At 38.4% G+C, this 20,493-nt stretch overlaps 1 protein-coding gene across 1 annotated transcript; it reads left to right on the forward strand.

Moving 5' to 3' along the window:
- The first annotated feature begins 4,160 nt into the window (after positions 1–4,160).
- LOC124320880 ((Lyso)-N-acylphosphatidylethanolamine lipase-like) lies at positions 4,161–5,164 on the forward strand. The gene is made up of 3 exons (XM_046783781.1): positions 4,161–4,373; positions 4,511–4,517; positions 4,602–5,164. Exons 1-3 carry the CDS (start codon positions 4,259–4,261, stop codon positions 4,957–4,959), a joined length of 480 nt encoding a protein of 159 aa, XP_046639737.1. The 5' UTR covers positions 4,161–4,258; the 3' UTR covers positions 4,960–5,164.
- The last annotated feature ends 15,329 nt before the right edge of the window (positions 5,165–20,493 follow it).

Consider the following 20,493-nt stretch of genomic DNA (forward strand, 5'->3'; position numbering starts at 1 on the left):
CATGCAAGCCATTTTTTATTTAAATGTTGGGTAATGTATCAGTACATGTCAATGTCGATTTGACATCGGAGAATTCGCCAACTCCATAGTTAGGTTTCCGTTCAAAACATTATTCAATTTTTTTATTTGCATGAACACATGAAAACTATTCAGGCTGGAAATCTAACTTAAGATCTAAAAAAGGAAAAAGGTCTGGAAATTTTGAAAAAGAAAAACTCATAGAAATTTTTTTCACTGCTTTATCCGATAAGTAGGGTTAAATTATTGGGGGAAATCATCTTGAAGTACAAACATCTTTTAATTCGCCTTTCCGACAAGTTACCCAATACAGCATCACCGAGAACCTCCAACCTGTCTCCGTTCTTGACTGTGCAGCTTGTTAGGTTGGCCGTGGTTGAGTCAGGGCCAGATGTAGTCTTTCGTTTTTGAAGTGGTCCCCCAGAATTTCCTCCAAGAACACAGCCGCAGTTACTGGGTTTTGGGCAGGTGAGGTAGGCTATAGTATAAAAGAGTTAAATTGTATTTTTGTAATATTCAGTAATGTGAGAAATGCGAAGAATTTACGATCATAATCCAAAAGTGTCTTTTTTATGCCGCCCTCCAGGATCAAGAAATAAGCCAACGGTTTATGAGATGCAGCTACAAATATTCGGGTCAATTTTTCCTCCTTTTATCTGATGGATTGATCTGAACTCAATTTTCAAGAAAACCATATGACCAACCGACTGGACCTTTGCCAGTTTATCGATGCACGATGTCGCCACCGTTCGACGTCACCGGCGTCAATTTTGCTGGACCGGTTCATTTACGTGGGTCTAACGAAAAATCTTGGATTTGTCTCTTCAAATGCGCGGTTACCCGCGCTCTTCATTTGGAATTGGTGCAAACGCTGACAGCCGTCGGTTGTCTGATGGCGTTCGACCGTTTCGTATCCAGATTTGGGATTTGTCGAATAGTCTATTCAGACAATGCGAAGACATTTCACCGAGCCAACAAGGATTTAGCCGAAATTTGGAAAGGAGCCGAAGAGAAATTTTGACCGATCTTGCCAACCGCGGAATCATGTGGAAATTCATCCCATAAGGTGCCCCCTGGTGGGGTGGCTTCTGGGAGAGAATGGTAAAAACTACGAAACAAGCACTAATCAAGATAACCGGAACGGCTCATTTAACCGAAGAGGAGCTCCGAATTACACTTTGAAAAATAGAAGCTGTAGTGAATTCGCGCCCTCTTACTTCTGTTTACAACGACCATGAAGAAGCGCAGCGACTGATTGGCGTCCCTGCCCCCAATCACTCGATCCGCAACGGAAGCTAATGCAACTCAAAGAGAGCTGGTTGAGCGAGTTGAATATTATGGGAAGCTCACAGCTCATTTCAAGAAAAGATGGCATACGGAATATCTGCAAGAACGAGCTCTTCATTTTAAGCATCAGCATCGAGTTGAACCTATTCGCATAGGAGAAGTTGTCCTGATTCAAGAAGACAATAAGAAACGTCGGCAGTGGGACATTGGAGTCATCAAGGAGACCATCCCGTCATCTGACGGTGTCGTCGACAAGTTCTTCTCCGAACTGCTTCCGGCCAATTGCGCCGATCCGTGCAAAGGCTTTGTGCACTGGAAATTAATAAAAACAATCCATGGGAGAAGGAGCTTCCATCGGTTGTTCAGAATGACGCTGAAGCGGAGGAGATTCATCCGTCAGTGTCATTTGCCGACGCCATCTCACAACCGGAAGAAAATCAACCGGAATTATTGCAAGACGTCCCTCAAGACGTCCAGAAAGGGGGGAGTGTAGAAAATCCCGTCGTTGCGAGAGCCGGCCTGAAGGTGCACCCTATAAAGAGACTGGACCTCTTAGCTGGAGAAAGGGAGCCGAGTCGAGTGGCGCTACTAGCGACAATACGCCGACCTATTTATTTTCCATTCAGGTAAAAATCATATTCCAAACAACATCTGTCTCAGAAACAACCAACCGAAAACTGCTCTGTGCGAAACAAGTGTCAATTTTTTATATTCTTTGTTCGTTCACTCTCGTTCACCTTTATTGATTTATTGCCCCCTTTCATTATTCCATTGGATTTGTCAAGCGTCTAATTTCCATTAATAGTTTGTGTACTTCATCAATTTTCAATCATCATTCATACATCATTCAAGTAAATCCCAGCGTTTCATTTTATTAATTTAATGGTGATTTACAATATCTTTTAGCGTGTGGATGGAGCATGAATATAAACAGTATAAAAGCGAACGGGGGTGGGGGGATATAAACTGCGACCCGGGTCGGGATATTAGGTCAAAAGGAGGATTCGATGCAATCGTCTTTGGACATTTGACATTTTCGGGAAGTTGAAAGTCCCTTTCAAAATGGTACTGAATGTTCAGCTCATTTCCGCAACGCTTCCCTCGGCATCCGCGCTTCCGGACAGAACTTTCAACAAGTTTCCGGCGTAAACTTTAATTCGGCTATTCGCTTCGTTTTTGTCGTCTGCTTCTTCTAGGCTTGTTGTCAGAATAAAAATGGCTTCGGCACTAGTATTACTATACAACAAAAAAATTTTATTGTGGGGCGTAACAATTTGAGTCAGGGAACAAAAAGGCTTCGAGAAATGGCAAAACGGCAGATTTTTTTTCAAATATAAAATTTTTTAGTGACGACGTCACGTTTTTTCTGAAAGGGGGTGGGGGTAGCTTTGGTTATCATGCAGACTTCATCTTCTTTCCGCCTTTTCCGCCAGCATTACCGCTTCCACAACTGTTCATAGTTTTTTTCCTATTTATGCCGGAGTTCACCCAAGGTAGATGATTGAGAGCAAGTTTTGTGGCGACCATCTTTGCCGTTTTGAATGATTACCCTTACCTGTGGAAAGATTGTGCGGGACTGGGTGGTTTCGAGGCCCTCACTTCCAGCGTAACGCGGGATTTTCCGTCCGGTAACTGTGGATTGTTCCTGTTTGGTATCAAAGTGAAGCAGTTAGGATAACATTTTTTTTCTTTTCTTTTCATTTACATGAACTTTGTCTGAGGGTTTATGTCATATACCCTTTTCAATGAGCAAACGGGAGTTCTGTTTAGGAAGTTGACTTTAAAACCAAAATAATGATTTTAAAAAGTGGAACTAATTTAGTTAAATTTTTACCGATTGTTTCTTCTACGATTTGAAGAACAATTTTCCAGACGACTCTCGTGTCCTTTCCGCAATTCATTTGGCCCCAGAACCGAATACGTCAGCATATGCTTTGGTATATTCCATTTCTCAAAGTACATCTTTATTAGGGGTCGAAATCAGTTGTTGATCCTAGAAAAACATACAAAAAAAACATTTGTTTGATTAATAACCATTTATCTGTTAGATTAGACAATACTTTTGCTTTTGATATAGGGCTGTTCGACATCTATTTTTCGTATTTGATTCCATCATCCAACGCAGTATTTTATTCCAAGTTTCGTCTGCTACAGTAGCCCTCACCTCCTTGTCTGTTCGTGAATTGGTTCAACAAAGCCAGACAAGGTATGGACTAATTGTATTGCTATTGTTTCAACCTTTCAAGTTCAAGTTGAAAGTTGAAAGTTGAAAGTTCAAGTTGAAATTGAAGTTGAAAGTGGAACATTGTTTTTCAACGTGAATTTGCCGAGTAATATTCTTCTAGCACGCTGTTAGAACCTGGACAAGCTTTCCTACAGCAGATCTTTAGTCGCTGTTGTGTGCTTCCTCATTCTCATTCCTGCGGAGAAAGTGGTCCGATCATCTTTGGTCAATCTTCCAGAACATCTAGTTACGAAATATGTGACAGCAGTCCGTCCGTCTGGAGACCGGAACGACAGCACACCGAAAAGTTTTGTCGAATCTCCTCGTCAGCTGGATTTTTCTTCATAGTTGATTGATTTCACTACTGATAATCTTTTGATTTCATCAATGGATAACCATGGATTTTTTTTAAATAAAATTCTGCAGGGAATAACATCTGAATATGAAGTTAACTATGTTAACATTGAGAGATGTGTTAATCCTAATGAAGATGATTTGATTAGGACCATAACGGTTAACACAAACGGTAAGAAGACACCAGTATTCTTGATTCATGGGTTTCTTTTGGCCTTGGGATTATGGATTCACAACATAGATCAACTTGCAAGAGACAGAACAGTCCATGCAATTGATCTTTTTGGTTTTGGATCCAGTGGAAGACCAATTTTCAGCAATTATGCTCTGGAAGCTGAAAGGCAAATGGTTAAATCCATTTAGGCTTTGGTTACAATGTTGTTGGGTTCAAGACATTTTGTTCTTGTTGGACACAGCATGGGTGGTTTTCTTGTTTCGGCTTACGCCCTACAGCATCCCGAACGAGTTGCGCACCTAATCCTGACAGATTGTGGGGGTTTCCTACTGAAGAAGCCAACGGAAACCTTCCATTTTTGTTGAGGCCAATAAAATTCCTCACGGGGCTTTTTAACTCGATGGAGGTCTTCCGATTTTCTGAAGGTTTAGGACAATTTCTATCGCATCAAGGTGGATGGTATCTTGCTCAGAAGTTTACTGGAGCAGTCGAAGATGCTTTTTAGACAATTACTCAGTATCTTTATTATTGCAACTCACAAAGTCCAACGGGCGAAACGTTCTTCCACCATACGATCATGGAAAGGAGCAATTATCAGTGTGTGAAATACCCAATGGTAAATCGCCTCCCTGCACTAGAGCCAGATATTCCTATGAGTTTCATCTACGGAGTGAGCTCATGGATTGTAAGGGAGCCGGGGCGGATTGTCAAGGAGAGAAGGATCGTATCGATTGTAAACCTCCATGTAATTACTGGGGCCGGCCACCACGTGTACTCAGACACCAAACAAAAATTTAATGAACTTGTTTTGGGAGCATGCATGGAGACTGATCATAGAAGGTCAGCTGCAGCCACTGTCGGAGTCGGGCATCACTTACCACCAACCGCGAGCGCGCTCTGAGCTTTCCGCTCAGTCCCTCAAAGTGAGCGCGCCTCCAGCTCAAGCTCACCACATTTTTTTTTAAGTTGCTATTTTTTTGCCCAGTCCTTCTCTGGGGCTGTGGCCAACTTCCGTCGGCTTCCAGCTTCGTCCGTGACCAGTCACGTTCCTCATTTTTTATCCCGGGACGTTGAATTTTTTCGTTTTACTGTTGTGCGAGGTGGGCTTTTGTGGCAAACAAAATATGGAATAATATGCTGCGATGGACATTATTTCAACTTTCAACAAGATGATAAAGAACAAGAAGGAGAATAGGAAGAGGATTCCGAAGAATAAGATAAAAATGGAAAAGAAAACAAAGAAATTCAAGGGGCAAATGGAAAAAAAGGAAAAAAATAATTTTGCAAGCTTAATAAGTTTAAATCTTATTTTTTGTTGTTGGTGCTTTTTGTAAACCGATGATGATTCCTCCCTAGGAAGTTTAACTTACTTCCAACAAGACATGAATGGAAATTAATTAGAAGAAGAAAATGATTTCCAAGAATAAGAGAATAAAAATGAAAGAAAAAGCATTTCTGGTTAGTTTTTTTAGTATCTTTAATTTTAACCCACATTTTTGGATTAAATGTCTTTTTCTCTGTCAAACTATTGCACTTTATGGCAGAAATGTAGCCAAGGGTTGAAAGATGTAACAATCTTTCTGGTTCAACAAAAATTACGTTGTTATAGCTGTCTGTCATATTTAGGCGAGAAGCTCGTTGAATACTGAAGGAATCCTCGGCTGCCCGAAGTGCTTTTTCTTTTGTAAAGCTGGAGCCTCCAAAGTTGCCAGATCAGGGAAATAAAACACTTTAAAAAAATAAAAATTAACACAAAAAATCCCTAAACAAAATTTTTTTTCTTTCTTACCCAAGAAATAAAAAAAATCCTAATATTAAAATTAAAAATAAATTAATACCTATATAAAACAATATTACAGTACACAACCGGAATCAATAAGTGACTAAATGGGTCCAACGTTTGACACATCAAAATGCGATTAAAAAATTATGGAACTTCTTTTGTGTTTCCCACAGTCAAAACTATTTTATCCCATGCTTCTACTAGTAACATGTAACAATCTTTCCTTTGTCTGCATTCAAAACATCATTTTGTAATAAATTGGCTAGTCTGGTTGTATTCCATTCTCAGCGAAAGTTTTCCGAACTGTCTCTTCTCTCTTGTGGCTCTGTTTAGTTGCTGCGAACTCGGAGTTCTACTGTTCTTATTAGTCCACAATTTTTGCTTTTTCGCAAAGCAAAAAAAAAAAATATCCTGACGACTGTCGCAAACTCAATTGCAGGACTGCGAAAATTAGAGACGTCATTGTCGACTCTTACAGTCTTACTAATGAACAATAGATTTTGATTTTCCATTGATTGATTTTATTTTTGATCATGATACATACAATATGATAACATTTGAGTTTAAAAATCAACACTTATTTGAATGTTGAACTCAATAGTATTCATCCATGAGTAATACACGTCCGCATCGAGTATCTCTAGGGATCTCCGACGCTAGATAGCATTTTTGAGGCAGCAATGTTTCTGTCAGCCATATTCGTTTTTCCTTAACCTTAAAAAAGAAACAATTGATGCGTTTTCGAAAAATCCTACGTGAATTTTCTTCATTGGAATCTCTACGTATTTCTTCGTGGAGAATGTAATTCTTCAGTGATGTATACTTTTTCATCCTGTTCAAAAATTAAATGAATAAAGGATATCAACAAATAATAGAAAAGACAAGCATTCACCACAGTTGACAACTTTTTGTTTGTCCACTTCGTTAAATGATCCCCCATTTCGAGCTTCCTTCCTATTCTCAATTATCATTTTAAGAGCAGCACTCCACTTGGCGTTGTCTATTACCTCCCAACGCCTACAACTGGGTGTAAAATAGGCTTCGAAAGAACTTAATTGAGGCAGGAAATGAAATACAGGTTTTACCCTTTGAGGGATTTTTGTTGTTTTAAAATTGGGAATTGAAAGATTTTAATTGCATAATCAAATTTTAGTAGCTACCTAAAACGAATGAAAAATTTGTGACTTTGTGTGAAGTTGTCTTGAATAATTTATCTGAGTTCTGGATTCTTGCCTGGGGTACCAATATGGCTACAAAAACCATTCGTCTTATCGTTGCTCTTCCTTACTCCGTTTTGGATTAACTCAGCTACCATTATTGTTCTTCTGGGCTTTGTTTTTTTTGTAGCAGCTGTAAGTTGTTTTTACCTTTGGTTTAATCCCGGTTGCTTCATCATGAATGTAAGCACATTTGAAATTGTTTGAAAATTTGTGGTAGATTTTAAATTAGTGAATTATTAGTTGAATTTGAATACTTCAAATCTATATTTTTAAATCTTAAAAATTGTTCTTTATTTACTAATCCGGTGTAATTAAATTGTATGGGTGACTACCCTTTTCTCCATGGCCTTGTCTTGGATTTTGAGGGAGACAACCCGAACTGGCCCTAAAGGAAAAGAGGAGAAATTTTTTTTATTTACAAAAACAACAGTCTTATTTAAAAATACTGAAGCATTCGCCATGTGCTAAACTTTTTGTGAGTACTGAAAATGTTTTGACTACTGAAGAGACCTTCAAGATCCTTCTTCAAGGAGTTAAAAGAATAGATTTTAGACTAGAACATAGCCAAATGTATAATCCCTATAAAGAAATAGAGGATTCGAAATGGTTGGTAGGTCAATTTGGATGGTAGTAAACACATAGTTAGAAAAGAAAAGAATGATGTGAGTTGTGCTGCAATAAGCATTAAGCTGTAAGGAAAGAAATAAGCTGATATACTCAAACAGGATTTTTAGTTACTCTAGACATTTTAATTCGATATACGACATTGAATGATTTCTTTTTTGTAAAACTTGATTTGAATTGCTAGATGGCAGTGGTTTTTACTTTGAAATTTGATCCTAGACATCAGTTGAAATAGCAAACGCTATCTTAAATCATAAAAGAATTTTCAGTTAGTGCTTGAGGTTTTACGACGGAGAAAGAGATGCTCACCCGCTATCTCACAGTTCTTTCTTTCACACCAAATATTTTTTCTTTTTTCTCTAATTATTATTCATCACTGAATTTACTACCATTCCAATAATTCAATTACTTAATGGGAGCCATCGATTGAAATGGCGAAGTTTTAGCGAGAAGTGTCTGAGGGGGTTACGTGTGAGAGTGTGGGTAGGGGATAGAGAGGATTGCATGAACCCGTAACCAAAAGAACGGTACTAGAAAAACACATAAAAGATGAATGTTTAAGCATTCTTGAGGTTTATTGTAAAAATTAATGGCCTTGGGAAAAAGTTTAACTTTTTTTTTTAAAATTCTATTGCTTATTGATTCTTGATAGGGGATATGCTTCAACTATTTGCATTCACTGTGATTCTTTCCCGAGGCTGTGGTAAAATTCCTTTATAATTAAACTTGAGCAACTTATATTGACTTGTTAAAAAAATAAAAATAAAAACGAAAAGTACAAAAGAAATGCTTTAATTTTTTAAAAATTGTGAGACGCTTTCAGTCACGGATTCGTAGTCAAACAAAATTGTTTTGCTTTCTGGCTTCACAGAGTAAAAAAATTCATAAGCAGTCAACTCAGTGATCATAATCATGGTGGCATCTTTATTCTTTCTGCCTGTCCTGGGGATAGAGTTTTCACTAGTGAGAACAGGAATTGATAGAGTAAAGTTGATTGTATCGACAGGGGTGTCGTCTTTTGAAGCGCGACAGTTCTGAAGACTTTTCTTTAGCTGGACATTTTTAGGGTAACAAGATGGGATGGTTTGGGACTTGATGGCCTTGGCAAATATTTTCTTGATGTTGAAAGAGTTTGGATTTGTAGGTTATTTGAGTTAAAGCCGTACCTGTTCTACTGCCAAGAAGCGTGAATTCCACGTATGTATCACAAAATAAACTAGCGACAACGATTACTTTGTCTTTTTGTGTGTGTCAAGATCTCCGTACACTTCCATTAAAATTAAAACGTTTTGCACAATGTTCTAATCTGGGAATATTTCATATTCAATACGATTCTCATTGTCTGACTTAAATAGTTTTTTTTACTGTTGCTGCCAGAGATATACCAGCGAATTCATTATCTTCTTCTAAGGATCGTTTGAATACGATGTGTAAACTTTAAAGATTAATAATTTAGAAATACTAAATAAAGCATTAGATTGATAAATGCTTCCGTTCAAGTCCGTGTCTATTGCAATTTTAGTTGAAATTATTACGAAAGACATCTAGAGTGTGCTCTTAGAATTCTGGATCGAGTTTGTAAACGGTGACAACCGTGGAATCTTTACTCATCTTTCCGTCAACAAAAATCTTGTCGAGAATGCACTGTTAACAATTTACAGCTTAGAATAACAAGATTAATATGCTAATTCATTTTTTCGGTGTGGCTAGATCTGACGTAATAATTAAAAAAATCAATAATTTAAGTTTCTTACTTATTTTAAAAAGTTGTTTTAACTAAAATTATTGAAATATTAAAAAAAAACTATTCCTTCAGATCGGACAACACAAACAAATTGCAGGAGACTGAGGACACTGTATTTTGTTGGTTTATTGTGTGTATTCTCTGCTTTTTAGTTTTGATCCATGTCCTCCGTTGTTACTTTTTGGAGTATTGGTCACAAAATAACTAAACGCGAAATGGAGGGAAGTATTCTTCTAGGCATTCGAAAATCTAGAGACTTTTTTGGGAGATCCCCATTTGTGTGTGTTGTTGTTTGGGACTTGTTATAAGTTCATCGGCCAAGAAAGTCATCACCAGAACACCTTTTTATGGGCGTTGCTGCTTTTAAAGCGCTCTACAATCGAGAGCGTGAATGTGGTTCTTGTTGGTGTTAGGGAAAAAATCTTTCGCAAAAAGTGGCCTCACACCTCCATTCGTCTTTTAGCAAACTTGCCAGTGGTAATTTAAATTCATTTAAGCTCTTTCGTAAGTTTATTTTAAAAATTCCTGTCATTTCATTCATGAATAAAAGATTGATTGGGCTAAAGCGTTTTCGAAACGCTCCAAGAGGCACGTCGACACTCGTTTCTCTGGACGGAACAGACTTCAGAATCATGGAGCCCACAGAGTTCGATCCCAAATGGTGGTCACTCAAATTCAAAGACCCCGTTTTACGCTATGAAGTAGCTCTTTGTATTCGTACCGGGCACATAATGTGGGTCAACGTTGGACTTCCTTGTGGAAAATGGTCTGTCCTTAGACTCGCTCGGAATGCTTTTACCGTCTTCAGCTGGGAGGATACCGCGACCAGCTTTAATTTAATTTGCCAACGGTGACCTTCGAAGACAAAAAATACTAGTGAGACATAAACTGTCAACAGCTGCATCAAAATGTTATGTTGTAGGAGTCAAAAATTTCGGCATTTTTTGTATTTGCACCCGCGTTTTTTTCATGCTATTGTTAACTTAATTTAGATAATGATGCAAAATGGCAAGCCACTGTTTTTAGTTGAATTTTGATTAGAAAATAAAATATCGTAGCAAATCTTTTGTTATTTTCTTCAAAAGGCAAAAACTGTATATTCTCCCCTCATTCTTCCTTCCCGGCTGTTCCACTACTTTCTGGTTATACTTTGTTAAGAGTACTTTTTCTAGTACTTTTTTCAAACCAGGGAAAGTTATAAAGGGTAATTTTGTGTCCGCAGTTTTTGAAGATTTTTGGGAGCTCCAATTCAGTTCATTTTAAAATAAGTGTCAGTAATATTATTTCTAATTTTTTAAATATTATTCTTTGTATAGAAATTACGTTAGGGTTTTTCATTTACCATCCACATCGGGTATCTAATAATATTTTTGATGAAAATTTGCAAATAAAAAATTTATTTAACTAGTTTTATTTTAATACTGAAGATATCAAGGTATTCAAGGTAATTTTAAGCCGATAAGATTCAAGTCATATTTAAAATCTTCAGCAGTAAAAATTCAAAATCAGCTAGAACAATATTTGAATTAAATTCAAACTGATATCAATATTGATGCTGTCGGGAGTCACTTCTTAATGGATCACTTGCTGGATCACTTTTGACAGAGCCCAGGCCGGTTACCGTCATTTTCATCTCTCTTGTTTGTGACGCAATTGTCCGGCTACTCAATGGTGATGGGTCCCTCACTGAACTTAATACCGACTTTCTCTGTTATTCGCAGTATCTCAGCAGCAAGAAATTCAGCAAAATCATCGATGTATTATTGTGTGGCAATCTTATGATTTGTTTTCGTTGTTTTTTGAGGAAACCAATCAGTTTTGTTGATGAAGCAACTCAATTGTGGTGTAATGAATATAATGGTTTCTGAAAGATTCTGAGTTCGAAACTCGATAACGAGTGAAGTGAGGATATCTTTAAATTGTCTGTCAAAGGGTTATTTTTTTTGTTCTCTAATGAAATGTTTTAAAGTGATAAAACACCAAAGCAATTATGTCATTAAGGACGGACTTTTGCACATGTTTGACATTCATATCAAAGTTATTAATAATCACCAAAGCAATGATGTAATTCGCGACGGAAGTTTGCTCATATTTGACATGCATGAAAAGTGGTTAATATCAACATTACGATTACTTTGATATTCCAGCTTTATGATGCCTGATTTGACAGTTTTTGGTTTTCTTATTTAGTCACTTGCCGAAAATCAACATTGAGCTGTAGCCTAAGGCTATTGCATGTGGCTTTTGCAACCGCTTCGCAAATTCAAGACATACTGCTGTTTCATTGATAACTTTTTTTGGGGGAGGCGGGAAGACATGGCCAGCAGTGGATAAGTGAGCCTATAACTTCTATTTCTTTCTTCCCACCTTTCGCTTTGTTCCTAGCTTCCCAAATTTGGGCTAAAAGCATAGCATAGTTTTCCTTATAATGTACGTCGGTAACTAGAACTGATGAGCCAGTTCTTGATAAGACGAAAGGTATCATTAAGAATGTGTTTATGTGTTGTCCGTGGACTATACATTTCGTATTGCTGTTGTTATGTAACAGGCAAAAAGACTTGCCGGAGGGCCACGCTGCCAAACGAATTGGACAGATGGTGAAATAAATTAAGCAAGTTTTAGAGAGCAAACCCGAAGTCAAGAAATCAAACCCTCCCAAGCAAATCCTCAACAACATTAAAGAGGATTGGATCAACTATCGCAAAAAACTTGGGATTGCGTGTGGCAGCGATTGATGACGAGGAGTCGCGTGATATCACAGAGCCACGAAATAGAGCAAGTGATTTACCGTACCAAGCAGGATCTGAAAAAGAAAAAAACGTTGCAGTCACTGACGAAGAGAAGTACTCGCCCTCCAACACAGATAAAACACGATTCGAGTTGATTAAAAAGATTTTTCATTCGTCTTCTTGTATGTATTTTAATGTGCCATTCATATGCTATTGCAATTTGAACGAACTTAAACACAGCAATAAAACAGAAAATCGTCAAAATCGCAACTTTTTACTTTTCATTCTGGCTCCAAAAAATACTCTTCCTGCCATGGAACATTACACTCATTGTTAAAAAAACTTCCTCTGGTAATTGCGATCTTTCGCTGCATGTGAGGCATTTTGGCCCATTTTGGGAGCCATGAATTGGAAACAGAAAGTCGATATATCTCTTTCGCTAATGTCTTGACGCCATTGGCCCGCTGATAATCTGCCGTTATGGTAACGGTCACCGTAACTTTCATCAGCATACCTCGGATCAGCAACTGATAGGAAATTGTGCAGCACCACTCTTGCCAGGACTAAATGTTTCACATTCTTTGGATGACAAGGGATTGTTTTCAAGAAGACGCGCCCGTGCTGCCATGATCCCAAAAGCGTTTTCAATAGTCCGTCTTCTGCTCTGGAGAGCCTGGCTAATTTTTAAAAGAGCGGTTTTGATTTAAGAAGAGATTATGTCGCCCACGTTTTATTATATACAGTAATATGTTACCTGTAGTTGTACATCATCCACGATCTGGGGATGAGACCCGTGCAGCAGCCTGGAAAAGGCTGTCCATGTACACTTCTTGAGGAAATGTGTCATCAGCTACAACACCATAAGGTATCTAAGGATAATCAATTGAATTCGTGTCATGGAGACGACTAGGTGGAGGCAGTCCTATGACATTCTTGATATATAAATACTGACTTAATTAATATTAATAATTAAATCAAATTATCCCAACCAAGGAGTTCGTTACGAACTGCCTTTTCAATTTTGAATAGTTGTAGACACTTCTATCGTTTTTTCTGCCATTCGCTCCGAAGTCAACAAGCGTGAAACGATAATTAGCGTCACAGATTGCCAGAAACACCATACTTAAAAATTCCTTATATTTGTAGTATAAAGAACCTAAATTCTTAAATAGTAATAATTATTTATTACCAATGTAAACATTTGATAGATCGTACAATTATTACGAACCTGAGTGGGCAGGATATTTGATTGATGTGTTTACCACCAATCAGCAGCACCAACGCAGTTGGTGAAATTCCAGCAGTTTAAGAAGTCAATCGCCTTTGTTTTCCATTCTTCTTTTGAAGGTTTTTTTTGTACGTCTCCTGTTAGAACTTGAACGAAGGCTGCTGTGATGGTATCAACTGATTCCGTTGCAGTGGAATGTCCAACACGGAAGGCATAGCCGAGGATCCTGAGGTTATCGCCAGTAGCAAGAAAATGGAGTGTGAGGGCCAGTCGTGCAGTTATAGAACAAAATATGTAATGCATTAGTGTTCATATTTCAATATCTTTGGTACCTAGTAGGATGCACTTGCGGAATTTTGTGTCCTGTTTATGAAATGACTTCATTGTACCCAAACGCAGGAGAAGATCCTCAAATGTAGTTGGTGTCATTCTTGTGATATTAAAGAAGATGACTTAGTCGTGCATTGCAACTCCTCTTAAGATCGTATTGTACCATGAATGCATTTCACTTTTTTCTTCGGTGTTAACGTCTCCACAACCTTCCAATCGGCCGTCTTCTACGGGCACCTGCACATTTTTCCAATGACAACTTCACTCTCATAATTGCTCTCTTATATTCATACTTACGTTTTAATTGAAAAAAAGAGTAATCACCATAATCAAACACGAAAATCAGAAAATAACCGAAAATGCCAGTGAAAGAACCGTGTCCCTCCCTCCAGCCAACACACTAAAAAAGTACTAGTTAAGCTGTTTAGAGTAGAGGCCCCTGAAACATTTTATTCTTCCTTTTTTTGCAAATCAGAGAGAATTAATTGTACCTAGGACGTTATATTTTCCTTTCTTTCACATTCAAACATTTAGCTAATAATCAGTCGTAAACTACAAAGGGGGAAACTTTTGCCTAAAAATTTTCTTTTTTTTCTCTGAGGATAAGGGGGTGGCCATTAAGCACGCCGAGTTCCCGTGTGGGCACATAGCTCCCACTGCTCTGTTCACAAGAAAAAGCCGCCATTTATCTCACCCCTTCTCCAAATTGATTGATTTGATTGGCGTTAGGGAATTTCTTAGCTCCCCCGTTACCAGCAGTAACGCCACTTAAAATTTCAAAAATTGGCTTCGTCGCCATTAAGCATTAGACTTCTCTTAACTTATGTGCCGTCAGTAAAAACAAAAAACCGATTCTAAATTTTTTCTGTGGGGGGGGGGGGGGTCATCTCACACAAGCTATCATTATTTATCTCTCGGAAGGAGCCGAAAGGTCTCCAAAACCTTCTTCAAATTAGGAAAGAGGAGCCAAAGGATCAAGAGGGCGCAGTTGCGTCGAGAAGGGCTCTTATCCGCTTGGGTGGAACCACCACCTCATCCCCCAGCACGAGAGCTAATCCCAGACGACAAGTTGCCGACAGGTGCTCTTGCCCATCATCTGCAAGGAATCCTACCCATAGCCAGGAGATTCCTCTATGCAGAGCAATTTTCAGAACCTCTTTGCCCGTGATTTAACGGCGACAGTCGTTATCGAACAGCAGAGGACCTGGCCCCTCAACTGGTCCCAGCGCCAATTCAGGCTTCATTGCCGAACACAATCCCAGCTCCAAGTCCAGCTGCGCTTCCAGCTCCGCGTCCAGCATCAACTCAAGACAAGGTCCAGAGCCCACGCAAGCTCTCCAGGAGCCTCAGGAGCCAACAGCGGCCGCAGCGGTTCCATCCAAGCCGGCAGTCGGCCCAGCCGAAGAGAGTGAAGACGAGTGGGAGGTGCCGGGGCAGCGGCTCCAAGAGTTCTAACATCCCAAGCCGGAGGAAGAGGACGAGCTCCAACTCTGCTGGATAAGCACATGCGATTCGTCAGAAGAAGACTCCAGCTCTACAGAAGAAGACCAACGTGGATTCAACCGGGAGTTGGCGGGGAACCCAGCCTTTGCCGCAGTTTACGCCAGAGCAGAAGAGGCACGAGGTGCGCAAGGCCACTTCAATGCACGACTGGGCCTGGGCTGGACCAGGAGGTACACCAGGGGGAGGGAAACAAGGTGGGCGTACGAAAAGTTACCAACATTGGATTCTTAGAAGGAAGATTATCATCATTCGTGCATTCAAAATCCAAACTGTATCCAAATTCAAAATCCAATCTGGACGAGTACCGTGGGTTCTGTTTCAGTTTAATACATAAAAGTTAGGACGACCATTTTTAATAGAATCAATATCAGTTTCCTGCCCTCAGTGTTACCGTGATCGAAATCAATTTTCAATGGAGATCAAACTCAAACTAAAAATTAAATCGACAAAAATAAATATTTTTTTTTGTCTTTTCAAGTAAAACTAAAATTCAACAAGTAAATCACTTTTCGTAAAATAAAGCTCTCGCTCTTTTCATCTTACCTGGCTAAAAGTCGAAATTAATTCTCCGTACTTCATTCCTTCATTTAAATTTCTCTCTTTCTCACTCTCCACTCTAGTGGAGCTCCAAGTCGGGCTCCCTTTTCAAATCAAAATTCGGCCAGAACAAAAAAGGAGGGTGAACGAGGCCCGCCAACGCGGAGAAATCCCCCAAAGGACAGAGCCCATTCTACCACCGCTCTAAAACAACACACGAGTGGGACGAATTGAAGAATACCGTAACCGCCCTATCGTCCTATGTGCCATACCGTCTAACGATCCGATTATTCCTGCAACAACACGTGAAGAACGTGATTCACCGCCCGGTCCTAGCAAGAATAGCTTCCTATGACCCTCGAGCACCGACGCGATATCTCACCCCGGCAGAAAGAGCGGAATTTGAGAGGCTCAGGCAAAGAGTTGACGGAGACTACCGCATCACCACTGGGCAGTTATTCAACGGCCTCAGAGCACAGCCACAACCACAGCTCAACCGAGCAGTCGAAGCCATCGGAGGAGAGCAAGAAGGGGCAGTAAGAGGAGAAGAGGAAGGAGCAGTCGGAGGAGGAATAACCGAAGACGAGGAGGCTTTGCAAGTGCTGTGGGAGGATCTTACAATTGCAGAACCAACACCGGTTCCAATCCCATCAGCACCTCAAGTGGCAGAACCACCAAGGCAAGGAAGAAGCAGAGGAAGAGGCAACCCGCTGCTGAGAGAAAGATCCAATTGGAGAATCGGATGGATTAGAAGATTGAAGCAGCAACAAATGTAAAATATCGAACACCAATCCTTTTTTCAAATTATCTTGGTTAGATAATAAAGAAGATATTCGTCGCGCGAAGATCAACTTTGCTCATAGGAGAATTTTCCCGGCTTCAAGGACTAAACAACGAGTCCGAATCTTAAGTTCTATCTTACAGTTAAAGAGTTATGATGAAAATTTCATTTAATTAAATATGTTCGTTCTTTATAGTTCCGATGATTCAAGTGACGGGACCTCCTCTTCCGTATGAGATTCCAGTCCGGAGAAGAAACAGAGACGCAATAAGGATTTTTTCGCATCAATTACCAAACAAAATTCAAAATTAAAAGGAATTGATGAAATTGATACTTTCCTTAAGATGTGCGAAAATCTAGATGATCTCAAGCACTTTCCAACCATTATGAAGATGTATAAGTAAGTTTCGCGTTGATTTTCTATGTGTAGATCTATTGTCTTTGAACTTAATTCTTCAATAATATACATTTTTAGACGATATAACGTGACGTTGCCTTCTTCCACCGCAGTCGAGAGGCTTTTTAGTAAAACTGAACTAATTTTCACCACGAAGAGATACCTACTTAGCTTCATATTTTTTGAAATCTGTTTAAAAGTTCATAACCAAACTCTAAATAATTTGAAAAAAAAACAATTTCATTTTCTCTCAAACCGAGAAGAGGAAGGAACGAAACGTAATAAGAGTGGAAGCTATAAACATTATCTCTGACTTATTTCAGTTCAGTGAATGTATTGAATACAACTTTATTGAGGACACAGCGTTGTGGTTGTGTGAATTAACAGAAGGGAGAAAAGGTAACCTGTGATAACGAGGTGCGAACTGCCTTAAATCGGGCCTCGTGACTTCTGCTATTTTCTAGAACAGCGAAGGGGGTGTGGAAAAAAGGGGGTGAGGGAAGGTTGAGAATCGAAGTTTACAACAATGCAACATAAACATAATTGGGAAATTTATACGATTCACCATGGTCTTACACTTTTCGTATGTAACTAAGTCATTTAAATGCTGGTTAAACAGATTAAAAGAACCATCACTGCATATTCATACAAACTATGTACTACTGTAACTAATATTACTACTGGAGTTACATTGAGCGAAATAAGCTGTATTCGAAAGAAGCTGTGCTGACGTTAACCCGACAGCACTTTACTTCAAGATAGATCCGATGCACCTTCGACAGCTTGCGAGAGAATTAAAAAAAATCAGAAAAAATGCGAGATTAATTCGACAATGAATGTAAGACTCCTTCGACAGTAAATTTGAATCGAATTCGAAAAGAAATAGGAAAGTACTGCAAAAATATCAGCTGTGTTCAGCTCCACTTGCATCAATAATAATTCAGTATTTTCGAAAGTTGGATTTAATTAATCCTGCTACAGAACTGTTTTACCCTGTGCAATCGAAATTCACATCATCATGGGAATAAGAGAAAAACTTAAAACCTATAAAAACCAAACAAGCATTCAGTTTTACAGGATGAAAACAGAACGGTATCAATGATGAGATACAGAGATAAAACAGCAATGTGACATCTATTTTATTACGGGTATGTAGAACAAACCAGTAACACATCTGTTTTCTACATGGATTGACTCGAAAGGAAACACTTGTTTGAACCATACCTTCTTGATGAATCTACTGAAAAATATGTCATTACTATAGCTTGTGTCAGTTCTTTACGCACTCACATATATCTCACACACAATCAAAATCTGTTTGTGTGAAGGCTGATTCAACCTGAATTAATCCCTCCTGGTACTTTTCTTAAACTGTTCTTATTCTAAGGAATTGAATAAAAAACCGTACGTTCAATCTGGTCGGTGGCCAAGAGCCACTTCCCGCTCCAACTATGTCTACGAAGAAGCTTTGCTTGAATTTTTATTTAATTTGAATCATCAATATTGTGGGGTATAAATTTGTTGTCATTTTAAATAAGATGGCTATGAATGACTAAATGGTAAATTTGTGCTAATTGCTGTTTACTATATGTTTCTGTTACTTTTTGTTTGTTTTTCGAGTTAAATTAGAAGAATTTTAATTAATGAAATCGTTTATATTTTACTTTTGTTTTCCTATAGATTACGAACATTCTATTCTCTAAATAGATCTATCTAGGAATCCCAAGGCCTAAACAGATGAATTCCATCTTCAGTTCTTCGCGTTGCTACTTCCCCTTTGCGAAGTCAAGATGCTAGAAATGTGGATTCTGATCTGGAGCCACGGTTAATTGTCAATTATTCCCTAATTATGTTTATGTTGCAATGTTGTAATCTTCGTTTCAAAACCTTCTCTTACCCCCTTTTTCGACACCCTTTTTGCTAGAAAAAAGCAGAAGTCACCAGGCCCGCTTCAAGAAAGTTAACATCTTTTTCTCTCTCTCAGACAAATCGCTTCTTGACCTCGCTACCACAGGTTACCTTTTCTCCTTTCCCGTGAGTGTTCCCGTGTGGCAACTTTTTTCGGTTCCTTTTTTTATCAAAATAAATTAGGTTAATATACATATATATTTTTTATTTACATTCATGTTGACTGCATTTTTAACATTAACCCCTTGTTTATGGATACATTTTTTAAATGGAAATTCTACAAACATTTTCTGTATTAGTGTCACAACTCGTTATTCTCACACTTCGAATTCGGTAAATTTTTTTTCTCTAAATCGAAATAAAATTTGACGACTGAATGTTGTGACATTGTTAAAAAAAGTTTTCACGTTTTTAAAGTCAACCGAGGAAAACTGTCGAGGGAAAATTTTGTTCATTTTAATCAGTGAGTTTTCAATGTTTTAGCTTCCTATCTTAGCATCCACTTTTGTTCCTTTTACGTTCGAATTTTCAACCCACTAGTACCCGGTACTGCCTTGCTGTTTGTAAGTTTTCGTGAAGATTTTTACCTTCAATCAAGAGAAAGTGAGCTGTTGTGTTTTCCAATTCAAGCGTTCCCCCAACTCTGTTGCTAAACCCAACTGTTGCCAAAACCTTTCTCTTCCACTTCTTCTTGTCCAAGTTTCCTTCGTCTGCTATGCGACGTCCTATATACACTTCTTCTTCTACTTCAACCGCGTTTCGACATATAAGTATTCTGTCTGAAATTATCATATGTAAAGTGTGTGTTCTTGTAAAGTATGCTTTGGTATTAAACTCTTATTATCTGTCAAGTGCATGCATTTATCATTTAGTTTTAACATATAATATCTACATGAGCCAAAGCGAATTTTGCTGCCGCATTTTTTGCTGATTTGATTGTGGGTCCAGTTCCTTTAAAGAGTTGTTCTCTGATTTTAGTAGAAACGCATATTCTTCCATATGCTAGTTGTTTTTTGTTACCGTTGTGTCTTTGTGTGAAATCAAAAATTGTTCATACCACTCTTTATTTATTTTTGTTGCTGCTAGCATCGTGCAGGTGCAAGCTTTAACAGTCATATCGGGTTTGTTTTCCTAAAATTTTCTAGAAAGGGATTATTAAATTCTTGATGTATTTTGAAGTTGTTATATACCTCTTAGAGGTGGATGTCAATTTAACGAATTTGAAATATTTTACCGATGGTAAAATTCATTATGGCATGAAAAACTTTGAGGAAAGCATCGAAATTTTTGTTGCAATCGACGTATATGGACTCTGCCATTGCCGCAAATAGAACAGCAATGACCTTCGTGTAATCAACTCCGGTTGCAATCCTTTTTCCTAGAATCTTTGATTGGATTAGGGTAAGAGTCTAAAAAATGGGCAGAAGCTCACGGTCTCGTGAGGATAAAGATTTCAATTTTTAGGTGGATGTTGAACAAATTTATTCATTTCATTTTTCATTTTTCATTCATTTCAAGGCCAGCAAATTAAAAGTTTTGAGATTATGGTTTAGGTATAAATGCAGGGTATTAGTAATGTGCATGACAACTCTGCATGACTGCATGATAATAATCTGCATGAATTTGCCGCATGAATCGAAAAGGATTCATG

This window comes from Daphnia pulicaria, chromosome 1, assembly GCF_021234035.1.
Source record: "Daphnia pulicaria isolate SC F1-1A chromosome 1, SC_F0-13Bv2, whole genome shotgun sequence".
Classification (NCBI taxonomy): Eukaryota; Metazoa; Arthropoda; class Branchiopoda; order Diplostraca; family Daphniidae; genus Daphnia; species Daphnia pulicaria.

Coding starts and splice junctions, on each gene's coding strand:
- LOC124320880 (XM_046783781.1), top strand. CDS start 4,259: ATGTTGTTGGGTTCAAGACATTTTGTTCTTGTTGGACACAGCATGGGT.